The sequence below is a fragment of the Equus quagga genome, chromosome 13 (genome assembly GCF_021613505.1).
Source record: "Equus quagga isolate Etosha38 chromosome 13, UCLA_HA_Equagga_1.0, whole genome shotgun sequence".
Lineage (NCBI taxonomy): Eukaryota > Metazoa > Chordata > Mammalia > Perissodactyla > Equidae > Equus > Equus quagga.
Window position 1 is genome coordinate 106,853,301 of NC_060279.1, and position 19,343 is coordinate 106,872,643.

At 44.3% G+C, this 19,343-nt stretch overlaps 1 protein-coding gene and 1 pseudogene across 1 annotated transcript; both read left to right on the plus strand.

Annotated features, from left to right (window-relative positions):
- The first annotated feature begins 3,414 nt into the window (after positions 1-3,414).
- Positions 3,415-8,248, plus strand: LOC124251446 (cytochrome b-c1 complex subunit Rieske, mitochondrial). The gene is made up of 2 exons (XM_046684261.1): positions 3,415-3,695; positions 7,352-8,248. Exons 1-2 carry the CDS (start codon positions 3,482-3,484, stop codon positions 7,960-7,962), a joined length of 825 nt encoding a protein of 274 aa, XP_046540217.1. The 5' UTR covers positions 3,415-3,481; the 3' UTR covers positions 7,963-8,248.
- Positions 8,249-13,394: 5,146 nt separating this feature from the next.
- LOC124250910 (glyceraldehyde-3-phosphate dehydrogenase-like) lies at positions 13,395-16,814 on the plus strand (annotated as a pseudogene).
- The last annotated feature ends 2,529 nt before the right edge of the window (positions 16,815-19,343 follow it).

Below are 19,343 nucleotides of genomic sequence, written 5' to 3' on the forward strand. Positions count from 1 at the left end.
TCAACTCCAAATTGGTTAAAGACTCAAACATAAGATCAGAAATTGTAAAAGTCCTAGAGGAAAACAGGGAAATTGACTTTGGTCTTGGCAATGATTTTTTGCATAGGACACCAAAAGCAGAAGCAAGAAAAGCAAAATTAATAAGTGAGACTATATCAAACTAAAAAGCTTCTGCACAGCAAAGGGAACCATGAACAAAATGAAAATGCAACCATCAGAATGGGAGAAGATATTTGCAAATCATATCTAATAAGGAATTAATATTCAAAATATATAAAGAACTCAACAGCAACTAAACAAACAATCTAATTAAAAACTAGGCAGAGAATGTGAATAGACATTTTTCCAAAGAAGACACACAAATGGCCAAAAGGTATATGAAAACATGCTTGATGTCACCAATAATCAGAGAAACGCAAATCAAAACCACAGCGAGATGTCACCTCACACCTGTTAGAATGGCTATCACCAAAAAGGCAAGAAGAGATAAGTGTTGGCAGGGATGTGGAGAAAAGAGAAACACTGTACACTGCTGGTGGGAATGTAAACCAGGACAGCCACTATGGAAAATAGTATGTAGGTTCCTCAAAAAATTAAAAATAGAAATACCATATGATCCAGCAATCTCGTTTCTGGGTATCTATCAAAAGGAAATGAAAACAGGATCTTGAAGAGGTATGGGGACTCCCATGTTCACTGCAGCATCATTCACAGTAGCCAAGATATGGACACAATGTAAGTGCCTGTCGATGGATGAATGGATAAAGAAGATTTGGTATATCTATCCAATGGAATACTATTCAGCCATGAGAAAGAAGGAAATCCTACCAGGTGGGATAACATGGGTGAAACTTGAGGGCATTACGCTCAGTGAAATAATTCAGATAGAGAAAGACAAATACTGGATGATCTCACATGTGGAATCTAAAAAAGTGAAACTCACAGAAACAGAGAGTAGAGTGGTGGTTGCCAGGGGCTGGGGGCTGGGGAAATGGGGAGATGTTGGTCAAAGGGATCAACTTCCAGTTAGAAGATGAACTTCTAACAAACTTCCAGTTAGAAGATCAATAAGTTCTGAGGATCTAATGTTCAGCATGGTGACTATAGTTAATAATACCGTGTTACATAGTTGAAAATTGCTAAGAGAGAAGATCTTGAGGGTTCTCGCCACAAAAAAGAAGTGGTGATTCTGTGATGTGATGGAGGTGTTAGCTAACGCTATGGTGGTGATCACGTTGCCATATAGAAGAGTATCAAATCAACACCTTGTGATCCTTAACGTTACCCATGTTATATGTCACTTACAGCTCAAGAAAGCTGAAAAAAAGATGTCTCTTTGGGTAGGTTGTTTGTCTTCTCTGAATCTCAGATTTTTAATTTCAGATTCTTCATGTAGAAAATGGAGAGTTATTTTTATCATTATTACGGACATTTACGTAGCACTTAATGTGTCCCAGGCATAGTTTTATTCACTTTACATATATTAATCCATTTAATCCTTACAATAACGCTTGGGGAGTAGACACTGTTATTATCCTCATTTTACACCCAGAGGTTATACATAACTCAGCTTAGGACATAGCTTGTGAGGGGCAGAACCGGGCTTGATCCCAGAGAGTCTGGAGAAAACAGTTCCTACTGTGCTCCCCCCATGGGGAGGTTGTGAGGGCCTCGTGAAGGCTCCTTCCCTCACTCGCTCACTCGCTCTCTCATTCATTCTTCGCTGACTCTTACCCACCTCAGAGGGCTGTTGTGATATTGGTGTATTGGTTTACGTAAAGCACTCAAACTGGGCGAGGTGTGTGGGAGCGGCTCTGGAAGCGTGTGGTTGCTGGGACAAGCCTGTGGCTAGCCCAGGCAGGGTGGCCCCTGAGGAGGCCAGTTCCAGTGTTGGGGGTACAACACAGTCCTTGGGGCAATAAGGACCGCCAAGGCCTAGGCCCCGAGGAGGCTCCAGGAGGAAGTGGCCAGGGTGCCGTGGACCTAGAGAGAGGAACACAAGTGAGTCAGCAGGAATCAGAGGCAGCCTTCTCAGAGGAGGTAGGAGACCTGCCAGATAAACACACCACCAGCAAACCCTCAACGGGCGCTCAGCGTGTACCAGGCCCCTTGTAGGCGCTCTACACACATCAGTACATTCACTCCTCCCAGGTGGCATCATCACCACCCCCCTGTACATGTGAGGAAACTGAGGCAGAGAGGGTTTGGGAAACTTGCTCCGGTCACAGAGCCCACACAGCACAGAGTAGAGAAGCTTCTTTGGTTCATACACCCACCACCATCACAATTCCACCAAATCTGTGCACTTGCTCGTATTAGTATTTACTTAATATTTAAATTAACTCATTTTTGACCTAAATAAATAATACTTTATTTTACCATAGTCATTGGAAAATTTGTATGGATAGAAACAAATACCATGAAAGTAAACAATATGATTAAATCCTCTTCAGATTCAACTACCTGCTAAGGGCTTTCAATAGACTTAAGGCCTGTTCTGTTAAAGGGGAGGTGAACAAGTGTTGGAGAGGAATTGAAAACGTGTTAGTACCCAACTGGGGCTTTCTCACTGGTGTAATCACAGGGATTGAAAGAGAAGTAAAAAGGGAGTAACTTTCTCACCATGCGATAAAGTGATCTAAGGACCGACTCTTGCGTCCCCTAAAATCTCACCTAGGGAAACTAAGGCAGTGGTCCAGAGCACGGCCCGGGAAGGCAGACCACTATACTTCCCCACCTGCTGGCTATCCTGTCCTGGGCACGTAATCCCTCTAAACGCTGGTTTCCTCTTTGGTAAAATAGCTGTTACTTCGTAGGGACCTTGACTACAAATGAAAGAATGAAGGTAAAGCACAAAATCTACTACATAGTAAACGCCGATAAACATAAACCATGTCATTTTCATTACTATTATTAAGCTTTGCATACAAGTCCCTGGTCTTTTTAAAATTTATTTTTTGTTAGATAATAATAATCATTACAGTAAACACATAAAGGTTACTATGTGCTGGTCTCTGTTTTGGGTTTTACATACAGTCTACCATACATATATATATCCCGATATATACATGGTATAATACACAATATATATGCACATATGTTAACTACTATTATCCCTAGTTAATCTTTATGATAATTTATTCTTGCCCCTAGGCCCCCACTGATGAAGTTTTTGCTCTAAGGGACGCAAAGTCGGCCCACGGGAGGTTCCCGCGGGGCAGACGCCCGCGAACGCCAGGAGCCACCCCAGGCTGACAGGTGGAGCGGCAGCCGCCCCGCCCCGCCCAGCCCAGATCCGGCCTCAGCGTGGGCTCCTGGCCCCGCCTCCGACGCACACCGCCCCAAGTGGGCCCCGCCCCGCCGGGCGCTGCTCAGCCGGCGCTCTGACGTCACGGGGCCTGCGACGCCTGCGCCTCTGGCGCCTGCGCGGCGGGCGGAAGGTCGTCCGTGTGACCGGCCCGGCTTCTCAGCTGCTGTCGCCATGTTGTCGGTCGCCGCCCGCTCGGGCCCGTTCGCGCCGGTGCTGTCGGCCACGTCGCGCGGGGTGGCGGGCGCGCTGCGGCCCCTGGTGCAGGCCGCGGTGACCCCGGCCCCGGAGCCGCCGGTGCTGGACGTGAAGCGGCCCTTCCGGTGCCGCGAGTCGCTGAGCGGCCAGGCGGCGGGCCGGCCTCTGGTCGCCTCCGTGGGCCTCAACGGTGAGCCGGCTGGGCGGCCGCGGGCTGCGGCCTGTACCGCTCGCTCCGCCAGCCTGGGAGTCCCGGGGTCCGCGGTCTCGGGGACGGGGAGGCGGCGCGCCGTGCGGGGCGGGCCGACCTTGGGCCTCTGTCCTCCCGGGCCTACGCGTCCTGGCCCGGCGTTGGCAGCCTCTGCGGGCGTCCCCGCCGCGCGGCCCGGCGGGCTGGGGCCCTGTCCTCGGCGTCCCCCCCGGGGCGGTGCGCTAACGGCCGCCCAGTCTCGGGCTTCCGCCGCGGGGCTCAGGTGGCGGAGTTCTGCCTAACGCCGTTGGCACACGTTGGGGCGCTTGACGGATACTCGGAAAAGAGGAGCTGCTGTTCACGTTCGGGAGCTTGCCCGGATCGGCACCACCGATCCCTCTAGCGCTCTTCACCACCCACCCACCCACCGCCGCGGCACAAGCCCGGGCTCAGTGTAGCGAAGGGCAGGGCAGGGCTTCCAGGCCCGGGGGCAGCGGGGGCCCGAGTCAGCGTCGTCCTCAGGGAGAGCGGGGGCGGCGGTGGACGGTGCTGGGAGGTGAGACGCCGGGCGTGGGGACGCGCGCCGCGGGCTCCCGCCGGGAGTGTTTCCCGCCTCTGTCGGCGGATCCCCTTTCTCTCCTGTGCCTTGCCTTCCGCTTCTCTTCTCATGCCTGGTGTTGGAGACCCTGCGGGCCGCTGTGCTTGTTGTCTGCACGAGCTGCGTGGTTTTCGAAACTGGGAAGATTTGTGGCCTCTTGAAATGCGGGAAACCGGTGACACTGGACTCTAGTTTCTCCGTGGACAAGGCTCGTGTCCCGTGCATCGGCTGCCCTGAGCTGGAGCAAGTGCTCTTCCTGTTCCTCGCAGGCCTGCTTGATTCCCTGTTCACCTGCCTGGCCCCGTGGGCAGTTGAGTGGTGACCCTTGCCCTGCATACTGACCAGCTGCCCCCCTCTTATTCTGTCTTCATTCACCCAGTTCTCTTTAAATGATCCTCCTCAGGTTTCCACGTTTCCAGGTATTACCCATCTTTTCAATCTCAGTTCAGGATCAGGTCAATAAAATTTTGTTTTTGCTGATTCCTTTGTTTTATAGCACATAACATTTTCCATTTCTATTGCATTTACTGGTGATTTCCTCTGAATTTGAGCTGTAGGGTGCACAGACTATTTCCTTTAGTTTTCTGTCTCCCACAATCTCGGATTTTGCATACAGTGGTGCAAAATATTTGCGAATGAATGAAGTGGTGATTTTTTTGTTAGAGGGCAGCAGTGGGTTTTGGAGAGACTGTTCAGGGCGGAACAGTGCCCTGGCCCACTGCAGGCCTATTTTTCAGACCTGGAGGTGAGAAACAGTAAGGGAGGAGAAAATGTCGATGGCAAAGTGAAAACCATCTTTGGAATTTTTCAAGTGCCTAAAGAGTTTCTTCTAAAAATTGGAACCTTACCTGGTTTTTCCAAGAACTGGTAAATAATCTGGAACCATAAGGCAAACCTCTTTTCTGTAATGCCTTCTGCTTGTAGCTTAAGTTCACTTCAAAATCTGTCTGGGTGGTTTGTGGAAAGCTGGGTAGCAGAGGGTGTGGGATAGAAAGGGGTTGGATCAGATCGCTCAGTTGGGGAGGAGGGTTTCCAGAGTACATCAGAGCTCGCTGTAAAACAAAGCAAAACGAACAAAAACCTGTTTTGTTATATTGCCTTAAATTGTCTCTATTTCTAGATGGTATTTCTCTAAGTATCTGATTTTGCTTTAGTTCAGAACTGAATCTAGCTGGCATCTTTGTTGCTGAAAGTCACACCTAATACAGTTCATGTAAATTATTGGATGTTTTTTGCATTATTTGGAAAAATAAACTGGAAAATGCAGTTTAATTTTCCAAAGTGGTGGTGGTGATGTAGCTCAATATAAAGTGTAACCTGCTAGATAGAATGGGTGTAGACAACTGGATTTCTTTTGCCACCTAATTTCTGGACGAAATGTCAGAGGTCTTCTATTTAGTGTTGCTGTACATTTCCTTGTGTGCTGTTGTATGGCTGAGGGTTGTAGATACCGTGTTTCGTGTAGAAATATGAACTTTGGTTCCTTCATCTTTCAGGTATGATACAGATCTTTCCTGTATAATCCCAGACAATGCTAAGGGAAAAGAAGTCATCCTTGATCCCAAGCCCCAGTCCCCACTGACACATCAGCATTAGGTAGAGGCAGGGTAGTCCGTAATGTAATGTCACTTTGCCGTACTTGTGAATCTCAGATAGTCACGGCCTCTGTTCTGGTTTCCTCCAAAAAGTTTTGGGTTAGTTAGAAAAGTACTTGGAGTGGTTTTGATAGGTTTGACCATCGTTTATGAACCCTTCTGGCTTCATAAAGGTATGACTTTGAGAACGATGGGAAGTAGTTGATGTGTTCTTTATTGTAATGGTGGCCGCTCACAGAAGTCAGCCAGGATGAGACGGCCTGGGAGACCAAGTTAGAATCGCAGCTTAGATGAAAATGCATTTTATAAGTAGTTTTTTTTTGGAAACAACACGTTTTCTAAAAGTGAGGAATTTTTAATGTCCCTTTTTCTAAAAAGGAAACCTTGTGGCAAATTTCCTAAAATGAGAATACAATTTGCAGAGATTTGCTTCCTGAAATATACTTAAAAGTGATACCAGTAAGCTGATTTTTTGTCAGACATTTAAAAATGGAATAGGACAGAAGGACATATCTGTTTTTTTAAAAAAATGGACTACTTGCATCCAAAGTACCAGATAAACAATGATTGTTTAACGTTTGCCACAAACATCTGGCCTGTTATGGCCTGCAGTAGTACTGGCCCAGCTGAGAGACCCACAGCAGTGAAAAAGAAAGATAAGGATGCCCCTGCTCCTCTAGAAGCTATTGCCCTTCACTGAGGAAGGGGAGTCATGAAATTTTTTCTCTTTTTTGTTCCTGTACTAAATTGAAGTAATTGGTTCTTTTGGAAATTTCGTTTGATCTTGGTAGGTGCCTATTCTGATGCGGATGTCCTTTTCTGCCCATTAGTTAAAGTAGTACTGATTTATACCTCAGTCTGAAATAGAAATCTTTAATTTTTCTGCAGCTAAAGTTACGCTAACAGTTCACAGAATGTTATTTATTCTGTAGTTAGTCTTGTATGGATTTTTAGCCGTTCTTTCAGAGAGCAGGTAGATAGGAATATAACCTTCGGCATTTGCTTTAATAAATGATCAGTCATCAGCTTATCAGGTGGGCTAGATGAGTTTTAGGGTCTCTTCTAACCCGGAGAATATGGGAGGTATAAGCATGATTGTGTAGTGTGTCTTGGCAGGGTCGATTTTTGGGAACTTTAAAATATTGCTGTTCGCAGTGGTATTTAAGTTTGATGCAACTGAATGGTTGTGAATCCTGAATCAATAGTGTTCAGTCAGGAGGAACTCAGTCTACAATATTGTCTTATGATTTCATACCAGTATGATAGGTGTGGTTGACTCCGTTTTTAGTATTTTGTATGCTGGCGCTGCCAACTTGACTATTTCCGAGACCCCTGAGTGCCATATTTCACATTTTTATAGTTTGAGTTTTTGCTTTGAATGCGTAAAGCTGTGTTTCCTGATGTATACACACCCCTCAGGGTGTTCATCTAATTGTGTTTTTTAACCTTTGTTTATCTTGCAGTCCCTGCTTCTGTTCGTTATTCCCATACAGACATCAGAGTGCCTGACTTCTCTGACTATCGGCGCCCGGAAGTGTTAGACAGTACCAAGTCTTCGAAGGCGAGCAGCGAGGCTAGAAAGGGCTTCTCCTACCTGGTAACAGCGACAACTACTGTGGGTGTTGCATATGCCGCCAAAAATGTCGTCTCCCAGTTTGTTTCCAGCATGAGTGCTTCTGCGGATGTGTTGGCCATGTCGAAAATCGAAATCAAGTTATCTGATATTCCGGAAGGCAAGAACATGGCTTTCAAGTGGAGAGGCAAACCCCTGTTTGTGCGCCATAGAACCAAGAAGGAGATCGACCAGGAAGCAGCAGTGGAAATGTCCCAGTTGAGGGACCCACAGCATGATTTAGAACGAGTAAAGAAGCCAGAGTGGGTTATCCTGATAGGTGTTTGCACTCATCTTGGCTGTGTACCCATTGCAAATGCAGGAGATTTTGGTGGTTATTACTGCCCTTGCCATGGGTCACACTATGATGCGTCTGGCAGGATCAGGAAGGGGCCTGCGCCTCTCAACCTTGAAGTTCCCTCATATGAGTTCACCGGTGATGATTTGGTGATTGTTGGTTAGAGACCTGGACTCAAGTCATAGGCTTCTCTCAGTCTTCATAGCACCTCAGAAGAGTTATTCGAGAGCAAGCCTTCTGCACTTCAACTTGCTTGATTTGAAGTAGTTAAGAATTGCTAATAATGTATTTGCAAACATTAATGTGAAGTAAATTGAATTTCATGTTGAATACTTTCAATCATTCACCTAATAAAACCACTGTTAAACACTGTTATGCTCAGAGACTTGAAAGATGCAGTGTCTTTGTTAGTTAATTCTAATTAAAAGTTACAGATTGGTGTACAAGGTATTTGTGGAACCTGTAATTTCTCGTTTATTTACCTTCTTTATGTCGGGGACACGGATTCTACAGAGCTCGTGGTTAGGATGAGGTAGAATTAGCTGGGCATCTCCAGGTCCTGGGAGATGTTTGTGGCATTGTCAGAAACGGTAGTATCCAGGTTTCCCTTATTTCGCACGTGAGTCCTGGCTCTGTGTCTGCGTGCCCCCCCCCCCCCCCCACATACCCCCCACCCCTTGTGTCATTTGTCTGACGGTGTTGACTTGTCTCTGGGAAAGCCTCCTGAGTGAGGGGTTAGCAGCTTGCAGGGTAGCCCAAGCTCTAGCTGGCCGATTGCCCTGGGACAGATCAGGAAGTTCTATTCATCGCCCATGGGGGAAGTTAGTAGTTAGAATTCTTTACTTTTGAGAGGCAGTGGTGGGATATCTGAGAAGTTTCCAAAATGGGAGTGCCCTTTCCTTCATCTGGGGTGGGGATTTGTGTCCCTAATGCATCTGCCTTACCAAGAGGCAGACAGAGTGATGCATCTGAGTCTGGAGGCTGTCTGAAAATGATCCCGCTGGTCCCAGTTCTGTAATGATTACGCTTTGAGGTGTTTCTTCCAGTTGGGTTTGCAGTCACTCACTACTGTTCACTGTGGAGTGAGGGTGGGCACAGGGAGACGGCAGGATTCACACTCGCTTTCTGCCTCCTGCCTCCTGTCTCTAGTCACACGGGTGAAGTGAGACCAAGACCCGACAGGCTCCCTGGGAACTGGGAGTGGGCTTTGCCCTCTGGAGAATTGTGGCTACTTTGATAGGTTTGTCTTGTTTTACTGCTTGGACGTGGATCAGCAATGTACTCCACTGGGGCCACCTTGTGATCACACGTGCGTTTGTAAAATAGCCAACTAGATTAAGTGGTTGGGTCTTCCAAAGGGAACTGGCCATTGAGGGTTCTGGTCTTTTTTATTTTATTTGAGGAAGATTAGCCGTGAACTAACTACTGCCAGTCCTCCTCTTTTTGCTGAGGAAGAGTGGCCCTGAGCTAACATCCATGCCCATCTTCCTCTACTTTATATGTGGGGCGCCTGCCACAGCATGGCATGCCAAGTGGTGCCATGTCCACACATCGGATCTGAACCGGTGAACCCTGGGCCACCGAGAAGCGGAACATGCACACTTAACTGCTGCACCACTGGGCCGGCCCCAAGGGTTCCAGTCTTTAAGTCGGTAGTTAATGTATCAAAAAAAGAAAATGTTGAAGTTTTGTGCTTATGAGCAGATATTAGTCTTTGGTTTATTTTTACCATTCTAGAAAGAAAATTAGCAGATGTGAAAAATGGGGCACATAACAATAGTACTTTATGTTCCAGGTCTCTAGATAATGACATTTAGGTGCAAATATTTAAGTGTAAATATGCGACCAAAAGTGCCAAGCATTACTACTTTTTGGTATGTTCTCTATTTTAAATGGAGCGCTTTCTGATCTTTTGAGCATATGTAGATTAACAAGGAAAAGTTGGTGTTGTTGAACTTCAAAGTCATGAAATACTACATATAAGCATTATAGGTGCACAGTATTTGGTGTCAACATTTGGAGCATCTCACATGAAGTCCCTGTCACCCCAAGAGAAGTTGGTGTATATTTTTGGATATTTTGTTTATCATTGTGAAGATTCTGTTTTTCTAATATTCATGGGGAAAATCATCTTAGACTTTTCTTTTACTCATGCCAATTTTTTGTGGTGCTAGTTGCCCACAACTTATCGTTTAAAACTCTACCAACATATCTTATAAGCTGACAAATTTTGAGGTCGAGTTGTAAGTGGCTACTTTTTTTTTTAATGGCACCTGGAGCTGTTCATCACTTCTTCAGGATATACTAATGTAGGAACTTTGCTGGTATATATTTTTCATCCATAAAATTCTTGCTTGGAGCAACTTAATGGGATGATAAGTAAAAATGCAAATTTTAATTTGAGGGTGTTATTAAACCTCAAAGCATTGTTGAAGGAATCCTTACAACCCAGCAAATCCAGCTGACTGTTCTTTTGTCATCCTATGCAAATTTTAAAGTACTTTTTTTCCTTTGGACCTAATTGAAGTTGCTGAGCTGCTAACACATCCATGGAGGGTAGCATGAGTCGGGGGCGTGGTGTAGTGGTGGAAGTACTGGACTAGAATTTAGGGCGTTAATTCTGGCTTTGCCGTTTCCTAGCTGTGGAACCATGGGCCTGTCGCTTAACCTCCCCTGGACGTCTGTTTTCCCATCCTTAAAATCGGGACTGTCGGACTAGATGATTTCTCAGAGTCCTTCCAATGTTAGGATTCTCTGAGCCCTCAACCCCACCCCAGTAATGGGAATGAGTTTTCTTTGATAAGTTTGTTGTGTTTCCAGTTTTTGGTATTATAATAAAGAGATCCAAGCTCAGGAGTGGTGGTATTTTAATCAGCTGAACCAACCTTTCCCAATAGGGCAGCCCGGCTCCTCTCGGGGTGTTTGTGGGCATTGTTTCATCCTCACGATGATTGGAGGGTGCTGCTGGTGTTGAGGGGAGCAGGAATGAAAAATGTTCAGTTGTGAGGGGGGCACAGGTCCACACCCTAAGAAGTGCTTGTCAAGTGTCAATAGCACCACTTCCTGTACGCTGAAGTGATACCTCAAAATAGTTCATAGTTTTATATTTGAAATGCCAAAACACGGCCGTCTTAGAGGCTACATGGCAATGGCAGACTCAGGCAGGTTGCACGTCCCTGGAAGTATTGGGCGTTCTGTGCTGGAATTGCTGTATTTGGTGGGCTGCTTATGTCTTTCATGCCATTTTGACTGATGATGTTAAACTGATAAATCCTAGTACCCCATTTATTTTTAAATTGTACCCCATTTAGTTTTTTGTTCCATAAGTGACAGGACGAGTAAAATTGCTACATGCTACTTTGCTAAATGGATAGAGCAGGGCTATGTTAGCTTTTTGATGATTTTACTGAAACAAGATCTTAGATATTAGGGGGAAATGACTTAACAAAAATAGAAGAAATATGACCCGTTGACATCTTGACATCAGATCATTAACATGTACATTTTACTGGGAATAAAGATTGGGACAATCTTGAGATCCATGACTTGTCATCATGCTTTAAAAGAGTGGTTATAGAAAATGGCTTTTTAAAAAAATTTTGCAGGGGCCGGCCCTGTGGCCAAGTGGTTAAGTTTGTGCGCTCCACTTCAGTGGCCCAGGGTTTTGCCGGTTTGGATCCTGGGTGTGGACATGGGCACCGCTCACCGGGTCATTTTGAGGCGGTGTCCCATATAGCACAACCAGAGGCACTCGACTAGAATATACAACTATGTACCAGGGGCTTTGGGGAGAACAAGAAGAAGAAGAAGAAAAAAGATTGGCAACAGATGTTAGCACAGGTGCCAATCATTTAAAAAAAAAATTTGCAATGTCTGTTAGAAGTAACATCAAATTTAGTTTGGTTTTTCTGAGCATACCTTCATAAAATCTATGACTCAATCTGAGGGTGTAGAGGGAGGGCATTTTTCCTTACTTGATATTTATGGCTTGGGATCAAAATGTGCTATCGGTACCCTAATTTTTCTGAACAATGGGAACATGCTATTTATCTGGATATCAGGTCATTCTTAATTCCCACAGTGCTGAAACTGTCATTTTCTGAATTTTCATGTCATTTGAATATCATTGCTGTTTATATATTAACCCACATACATGTTCATATATCTCAGAATGATATCGTTGGCCCACTGTTCTAACACACTTTCATTATTGCTCATTGCTTCCCTAGATCACTTCCCTGAGCTTCATAGTCACATCTACCTGCTGCCTGGGCATCTGTGTGGATGTTGCATTAACACCTTAAACTCAACATGTGCAAAAGGAAGTCGTCTCTGTTTTCCATGAGCCATCTTCTTCATTGCTGTTAGTAGCCTTCCCATCTACCTGCTAACCTGCTTGGCAGGTAAAAACCTCTAGTCTTTGCTGCCTCCTTTCTCATTACTCCCTCCCCCTGGGCTCAAGTCAATCTCAAAACCCCGCTCATTGGACCTCCTTAATGAAACAGGTCCATTACTGTCTCTGCAAGCTGTAGCACTCCAGTAATGGCAAACTTTGAGCACTGACTCCTGGCCACGAGGCCAAGTGTACTTTGTGTATATGATCTCATTTAATCCTCAAAAAATCCAGTCAGATAGGTAATATTGCTATTGCTGGTTTATAGATAGAGAAACTGAGGCACATAGAAGTCCTTTGCCTACAGTCATATAGCTGGTAGGTTGGTGGAGCCAAAATTTTATTTTAATCCAGAGAGTCTGAGTCCAGAGCCTATAATCCTGATCGCCAACCTGTCTTTAATTGGGGGCTCGTCAGTTCTTGCCTGGTCTACTGCAGCAAGATTCCATACAGGTCTGTCTGCTTTCCTCCAATCCTGTCCCCTTAAAACCCTCCACATAATTGCTAAGTAGTGTAGAGCTTAAGAGTATGAGCTTCGTTCCTGGGTTCCAGTCCTGGCGCTGCTGTGTCCTAGATATGTGACCTGACATGAATCAATCTCTTCCTCATTTGAAAAATCATACCCTCCCAGGGTTTCTTTAGGAATTAGTGCATTAACGTTGGTCAGGGCTGCCTTCAAAACTTCTTGATGTGGAACCTCCTAACAAGGTCCTCCTTGTCTGCATCCCGTCAGTAAACCCTTTGCTCCAGAACCACGGAACTTGCTGCCTGCTCCCTGCGTTCTCCTTGTTCTCTCTCGGTCTCTTCCCACACTCGCCTCGCCTGCTTCGCTCTCCTTTTGCTTGTCTTAGCTGGATTGTCCTCTGCCTGCCCTTCAAGACTGCTTAGGTGTGGCACCTGCACCCAAGTCACATCCGCTTTTCCAGCAAGTCTCCCCCGAACAGCCAGCCGTAGCCATTTAGATATTTTTATCCTCCTCTGTTGTGAAGTCCACTCCTGGTTTGTCTGCCCACCACCAGGCCGAGGGGGCTGTGCCCGTGGCAAGTACTCAGCCAGGGAGTCGAATGCTGAATGGGAAAAAAAAAGGAATTTCTGAGTGGCGATATTTGAAAGGAAAAATTTCCAGGGAGTACTTTATAAATATCGGCTCTAACATTAAAAAAAAAATAGAACAATCATGTAATGTCTGCATATCTTTCTGGGACTTCAGCTTAGAGGAGAAAAGAACTATGTTACAGGATATTTTGGATTTAAATTCAGCCTTTAGCCACAGAAGAAAAAATTGAAAAGAATAAATAATTCAAAATCTTAAAAATCTAGGATAATTTTACTTTATTTCCATTTGCTTCATAATGAACATTTTTCTGCCTGCGTAAGATTTCAATGTCAAAAGGTCTGTCCTTTAGTATTTTATTTCCAACACTTAAGTGCAATGGCCCTCATTTCATGACTTCTGTAATCTCATCTCTCTTTTATTCACTTTCCATCCTGGGAGGTGGGAAGGGAACATTTTGCTTAAAGGGGAAAAATATTATCAAGCAGTGAACTGGTCAGTTCTTCTCCGAGGTAGGAAGGATTGGGGATTATTTCCTCTTTTTTAATGCTCAGCACTACTTATTGGAGGTTAAAAATGTCTTAAGCATAATACTCCCAGGAATGTGAAGATAAGGTGCTTTCTACTCTGGATACCTGAAGGAGACTTAGGTAGACCGCCAGAGAAAGACTGTTCAAGGGCTTGCTCATGTGAATGCTTACGAAAAGATTATTATAGATCGGAAGTCTCTGGTCGACAGCACAAAATTAAAATTAATTTTGTGAAGGGCTTCAGCAGTATCTTTGCAATAACTCCTCCAAAATGATCAACATGAGACTTGGTCTATCAGTGAACTGAAAATCCCAAATTCAGTAAACTACATTTTATATTTTTTCAACTATTATTCTAAACTTGGGCCAATTTGAGTGCAAAAGTTTACAGTCATCTGGCTTTGGAAACCCTTATCTGATTAGAATATTTGCAAAGGTAAGAAATGAGAGTGCATAAATAATAAATTTTTCGCACATTTTTTAACGAGCCAACAAAACCTTGACTCCTTAATTGAAAGGGAAAAAAGCTAATGCATTTCGCCTAACTGTGCGGTCTAGGATGAGTATCCGAAGTGTGCCTTTTCTTTATCGGTCCGTGGCTAAAATTCCATCTCATGACTCTTCCTTTATCTGAGGGGACACTTGCTTTTTAGCTTTCCCCACAAGACGCACTCTCCCCTGTGGCCATTTGTGGGGACAGAGCATTCTGAGCTGATCTCGGTCCGTGAAAATCAGGTTAGGCACTATATTCCCCTTAGTCAAGGATTATCTATTAGACCCTTTTAAAGATAAATCTCAAATGAGATAAAAGGTGTGAAAGGCATATAAACAGTAAAGCAAGATACAAATGCTCGAAGCATTATTTAGAGAGGTGTACCAGTGAGGCCATAGATGACATTTAGAATATGGTTAGGTGTGCAGAAAGGCAGTTTAGGCGAAGGTATGACCCTATTCGGACTGTGATTCATCAATTGAAGATTGGTATTGATTCTGCATTCTCACGATGCTTTGGTCCCTGAAGTTCGGATTTGCCTGTGTGCATGGTTTTGATGCTAATGGAGAGCAAAGCTGAATTCATCCGGATGCAGTAATGGTTCACGTAGGTTTCTTCCTCTCATTGAATTTTGAAGGCTTATTACTAATTGAGTCTAAAAGCTGATTCTTTGAAAAGACCAAGAAGATAGATAAAGCTTTTGTAAGCTTGATAAAGAGAAAAATGAGACAAAGCAGAAATACGTAAAATGAGGAAAGAGTCAGTCATCGTCACTTGGTGGAAGAGATTAAAATAATAATAAAAGAATGCAACTCTATGACAGCAAAGTTGTAAAGATCAAGGGACACAGATAATTTTTAAACAAAATATAAAATACCAAAATTCACCCAAGAAGTAGAAACCTTAAATACACCAATTAGCATTGATTAAATTAAGTGGAAAGAGTTACCATGCCTGGTTTGGCTTCATATCTGAGTTCTATGTCACACTTGAAAGAAAAGATAACTCTGACGCTCTGGTTCTGATTCCATAGGTCTGAGTTAGGGCTTGAGATTCTGCATTTCTCACAAGTTCCAGGAAATGAGCTTGACACCCACGTGACGTCCATGCTGGTGGTTCCTGAAGCGTGCTTTGGGTTAGCAAAATTCTGCGTCATGGGATTGTAGGCTGAGGTGGGAGATGGAAGGTCTGCAATTCATTTTATGGCCTCAGCATAAACTTACTATTAAAACCTGAGATTAGATATACAAAAAATCAAGTACTAAATCAATCTCATTTACTTAATAAATAAAAAATTTCTAAATCAAATACTAGTAAAAGAAATCTAGGCTCTGCTTCTCCCTGCTTGACAGACAGCTGCATCGCCCCGACGCGTGATGGTGACGGTCTGAGTGAGTGGGTCTGGCTGCACTGGGAGCCTGGGAACCAGGGCTGCTTGTAACTCTGGCAGCGTAGACACTGTTGCCGTCAATGACCCCTTCACTGACCTACATGATCTATATGTTCCAGTGTAAGTTCACCCATGGCAAGTCCAATAGCACAGTCAAGGCTGGGAATGGGAAGCTTGTCATCAATGGAAAGTCCATCTCCATCTTCCAGGAGCAAGATCCTGCCAACATCAATCAGGTGATGTTGGTGCTGAATCTGCTGTGGAGTCCACTGATGTCTTCACTACCTTGGAGAAGGCTGGAGCTCTCTTGTAAGGTAGAGCCAAAACGGTCTTCGTCTCTGCACCGTCTGCTGATGCCTCCATGTTTGTGATGAGCATGAACCGTGGGAAGTATAACTCCTTCAAGATTGTCAGCAATGCCTCCTGCACCACCAACTACTTACACCCCCTGCCCGTCCCCCCCCCCCCCCCCCCCCCCCGTCATCCTTGACAACTTTGGCATCGTGGAGGGACACATGGCCACAGTCTGTGCCATCACTGCCACACAGAAGGCCATGAACAGTCCCTCTGGGAAGCTGTGGCGTGATGCCTGAGGGGCTGCCCACAACATCATCCCTGCTTCTACTGGTGCTGCCAAGGCTGTGGGCAAGGTCATCCCTGAGCTGAATGGAAAGCTTCCTGGCATGGCCTTCTGTGTCCCCAGCCCTGATGAGTTGGTCATGGATCTGACCTGCCATCTAGAAAAAGCTGTAAAATATGATGACATCAAGAAGGTGGTGAAGTGGGCATCAGAAGGCCTCCTAAAGGGCATCCTGGGCTATGCTGAGGACAGGTTATCTCCTGTGACTTTAACAGTGACACCCACTCTTCCACCTTCGGTCCTGGGGCTGGCACTGCCCTCAACAACCACTCGGTGAAGGTCCTTTCCTGGTATGACAGTGAATTTGACTATAGCAACGGGGTGGTAGCCCTTAATGGTCCACATGGCCTCCAAGAGTGAGAGCCCTGGACCACCAGCCTCAGTGAGAGCACCAGAGGAAGAGAGGTTCTCAGCTGGGGAGTTCGTGCCCCCACTTGAGCCCCCAACATACTGAGACTCTGGGCCTCAATACAGTTTCCATCCCAGAGCCCCTGAAGAAGGGAGGGGCTTAGGAAGCCCTACCTTGTAATGTACCACGGTAAAGCATGCTGTACCAAGACAAAAAAAAAAAAGAGGAAATATAACAAGGTAGCAAAAGAATAATAAGCTTTGACCAAGTCAGGTTTATTCTAGGAATGCAAGGTGGTTTGGAATCAACACTGTTTATTAAAGCAACAAAAAAGAGAAAAACATATGAAGCTATCAACAGATATGGAAAAGGCATTCTTAATATAAATCTAAATAAAACAGGGAAGGAGAATCTTTAAATATCAGAAAGGTTTATTGAAACCAATAGCAAATATTCTAAATTGTGAAACACTGAGACAACTCGGAAGATCAGGGCCAGCTGGTGATACCCACTATCACTAGCATTATTCAACACTGTTTTGGAGGTTCTAGAAAATGCAATAAATAGGAAAGAAAATGAAATAATCAGTATAAATCCCAGAAAAGAAGAGAGAAAACTGTATTTTCTGTTGATGTAACATTTCCAGAAAACCCAGAGACCCTAATAAAACACTAGAATTAAGAATTTGGTAAGGTGCTGAATGGCAAGACTAGTGTTCTAAATCAAGGCTTTTCACTGCATCAGAAGTAAGCTCCTAGAAATGAAAATAGGACAAAGTATTACCTTTAAAATATGTGAGCTGCTCTTGGGTGAAGACTGTCTCTTTGTTTAAGTCAGTATCCTCAGTACCTGGAACAGTGCCTGGTACATAGCAGGGGCTAAAGAAATCTTTGTTGAATGATGACTGGAGGATCAGAATTGGCCACCCCAAAATGTGTCTCTTTGGCATGAGTATTATTTTGGGCTGGTTACTTTTAAAAACTGCAGACATGGGAGAAGCTCTGAAAAGTAGAATTTACCCCTTGTTAAGAGACATTTACATTTGTAAAGGAAATCTCCATCTGTAAAGGTGTCTCCCTCTCTGTACCAGGAAGAAGGGGGATGACATTATCTCTAGAAACTCTTATCAATGCAGAAGGCAAGGACTTAAATCTGCATAATAATCTTACCCCTGTTTACTGCACTTTTCTGGTAATCTCCACTTACTGACTCCCCCCACTGCCAACATCCTCCTTTGTCTTTAGCTGAGGATGGTATTTAAGATGAGAGCCTCTGCCATTTGGGTGAGTTGCTCAGTTTTCCTGAGTGTCTCCCATGTATAGATGTTATAAAGCTTTGTTTGATTTTCTCCTGTCATTCTGTGTCATGTCAATTTAATTTATAGCCTGGCTAGAAGGACCTAGAGGGTAGAGGATTTGTCTTCCTCCCCTACATGACCAAAAAAATATACAACATGAATATATTTCATAAGTAAGGTACAGGGCTCTATGAAAAGTCCCAATCACAATCTAAACAGGTGGAGACAGCATGATCTTGAGGGGTAACTGGGCTTCAGTAAACAGTCAACCTTACAAATTAACACATACATTTAATGAACTTCCAGTTAGGCTCTCTACAGCATTTTGTTTATTTGTTCATTTACTTTGTTTTGTTTAGGATAGAATGGTCATAAAATTTACATAGAAGAAGAAATATTCAGTAATACCCTAAAGAAAAGTATGAAAAAGAAGAAGGAAGATTTGCTTCAGATACAAGAACCTGCTATAAAATCCTTGTAGTTAAGTTCATATGACATTGGCGTGGGAACGGACAGGTCACTGGAACAAAATAGACTATTGCGAACTAGATCTCAGGGTATATGGGAATTGCGTGTAAGAAAGAGGATTCAGTCCAGTGGGGGAAAGAATGGTTGGTTTAATAAAGAGTGCTGGCAAAACCTGCTATCCATCTGGAAGAAAACAGAGTAGGACCCCAACTCATTATGCATAAAATAAATTCTAAAGAAATTGAAGATGCATGTAAGACAAAAGATTTTTAAATCTCAGAAACTATGAAATCGAAGGATGGAGAAGACCTTCTCAGTCATGACAGGACAATTAAAGCCTATAGCAGAAAAGGTAGACCCGTTTGGGTACAAAAATAAAATCTTGAATGGCAAAAGATATTAGCCAAATCAAATGACAACTAGTAGATTTCTAAAAAATGCTAATACAAATGAAAGAACGAGCTAATCTCTATAATATAGAGATTTTACAAATTGACAAGAAAAGAACAAAACTCCAGAGAAAAGTGGGGAAAAGAAAGGTCTAAGCAGATATAGAAAAAGCAAATCTGAGTGACAAACAGATGAGGAGCTGTGCAGTCTCCTAGCTGTCCGCCCGAGCACGGCGGTAATGGGACGTGGCTCTGTGTCCATCTGGCGGGTGAGACTTTGCAGAGAAAGAACATCGTTCACTGCTGAACGTGTGTGAGACAGCGTACTCTCCCACGCTGAGAGTTGTCGGCAGAAATGGGAGATGGTTTTCATCTATTTCTCCAGGCTGATTTCCAGAACCAAAAATGCGCACACCCATTGGCGCAGCACTGAACTCTTCTGAGACACTCCCCATAGAAATAAAACACAAATATGGAAAATGAAGCTATAGGGGTAGTTGTTGTGGTGAATTTATAGTGAGCTCAAACTAGGATCAAAGTGA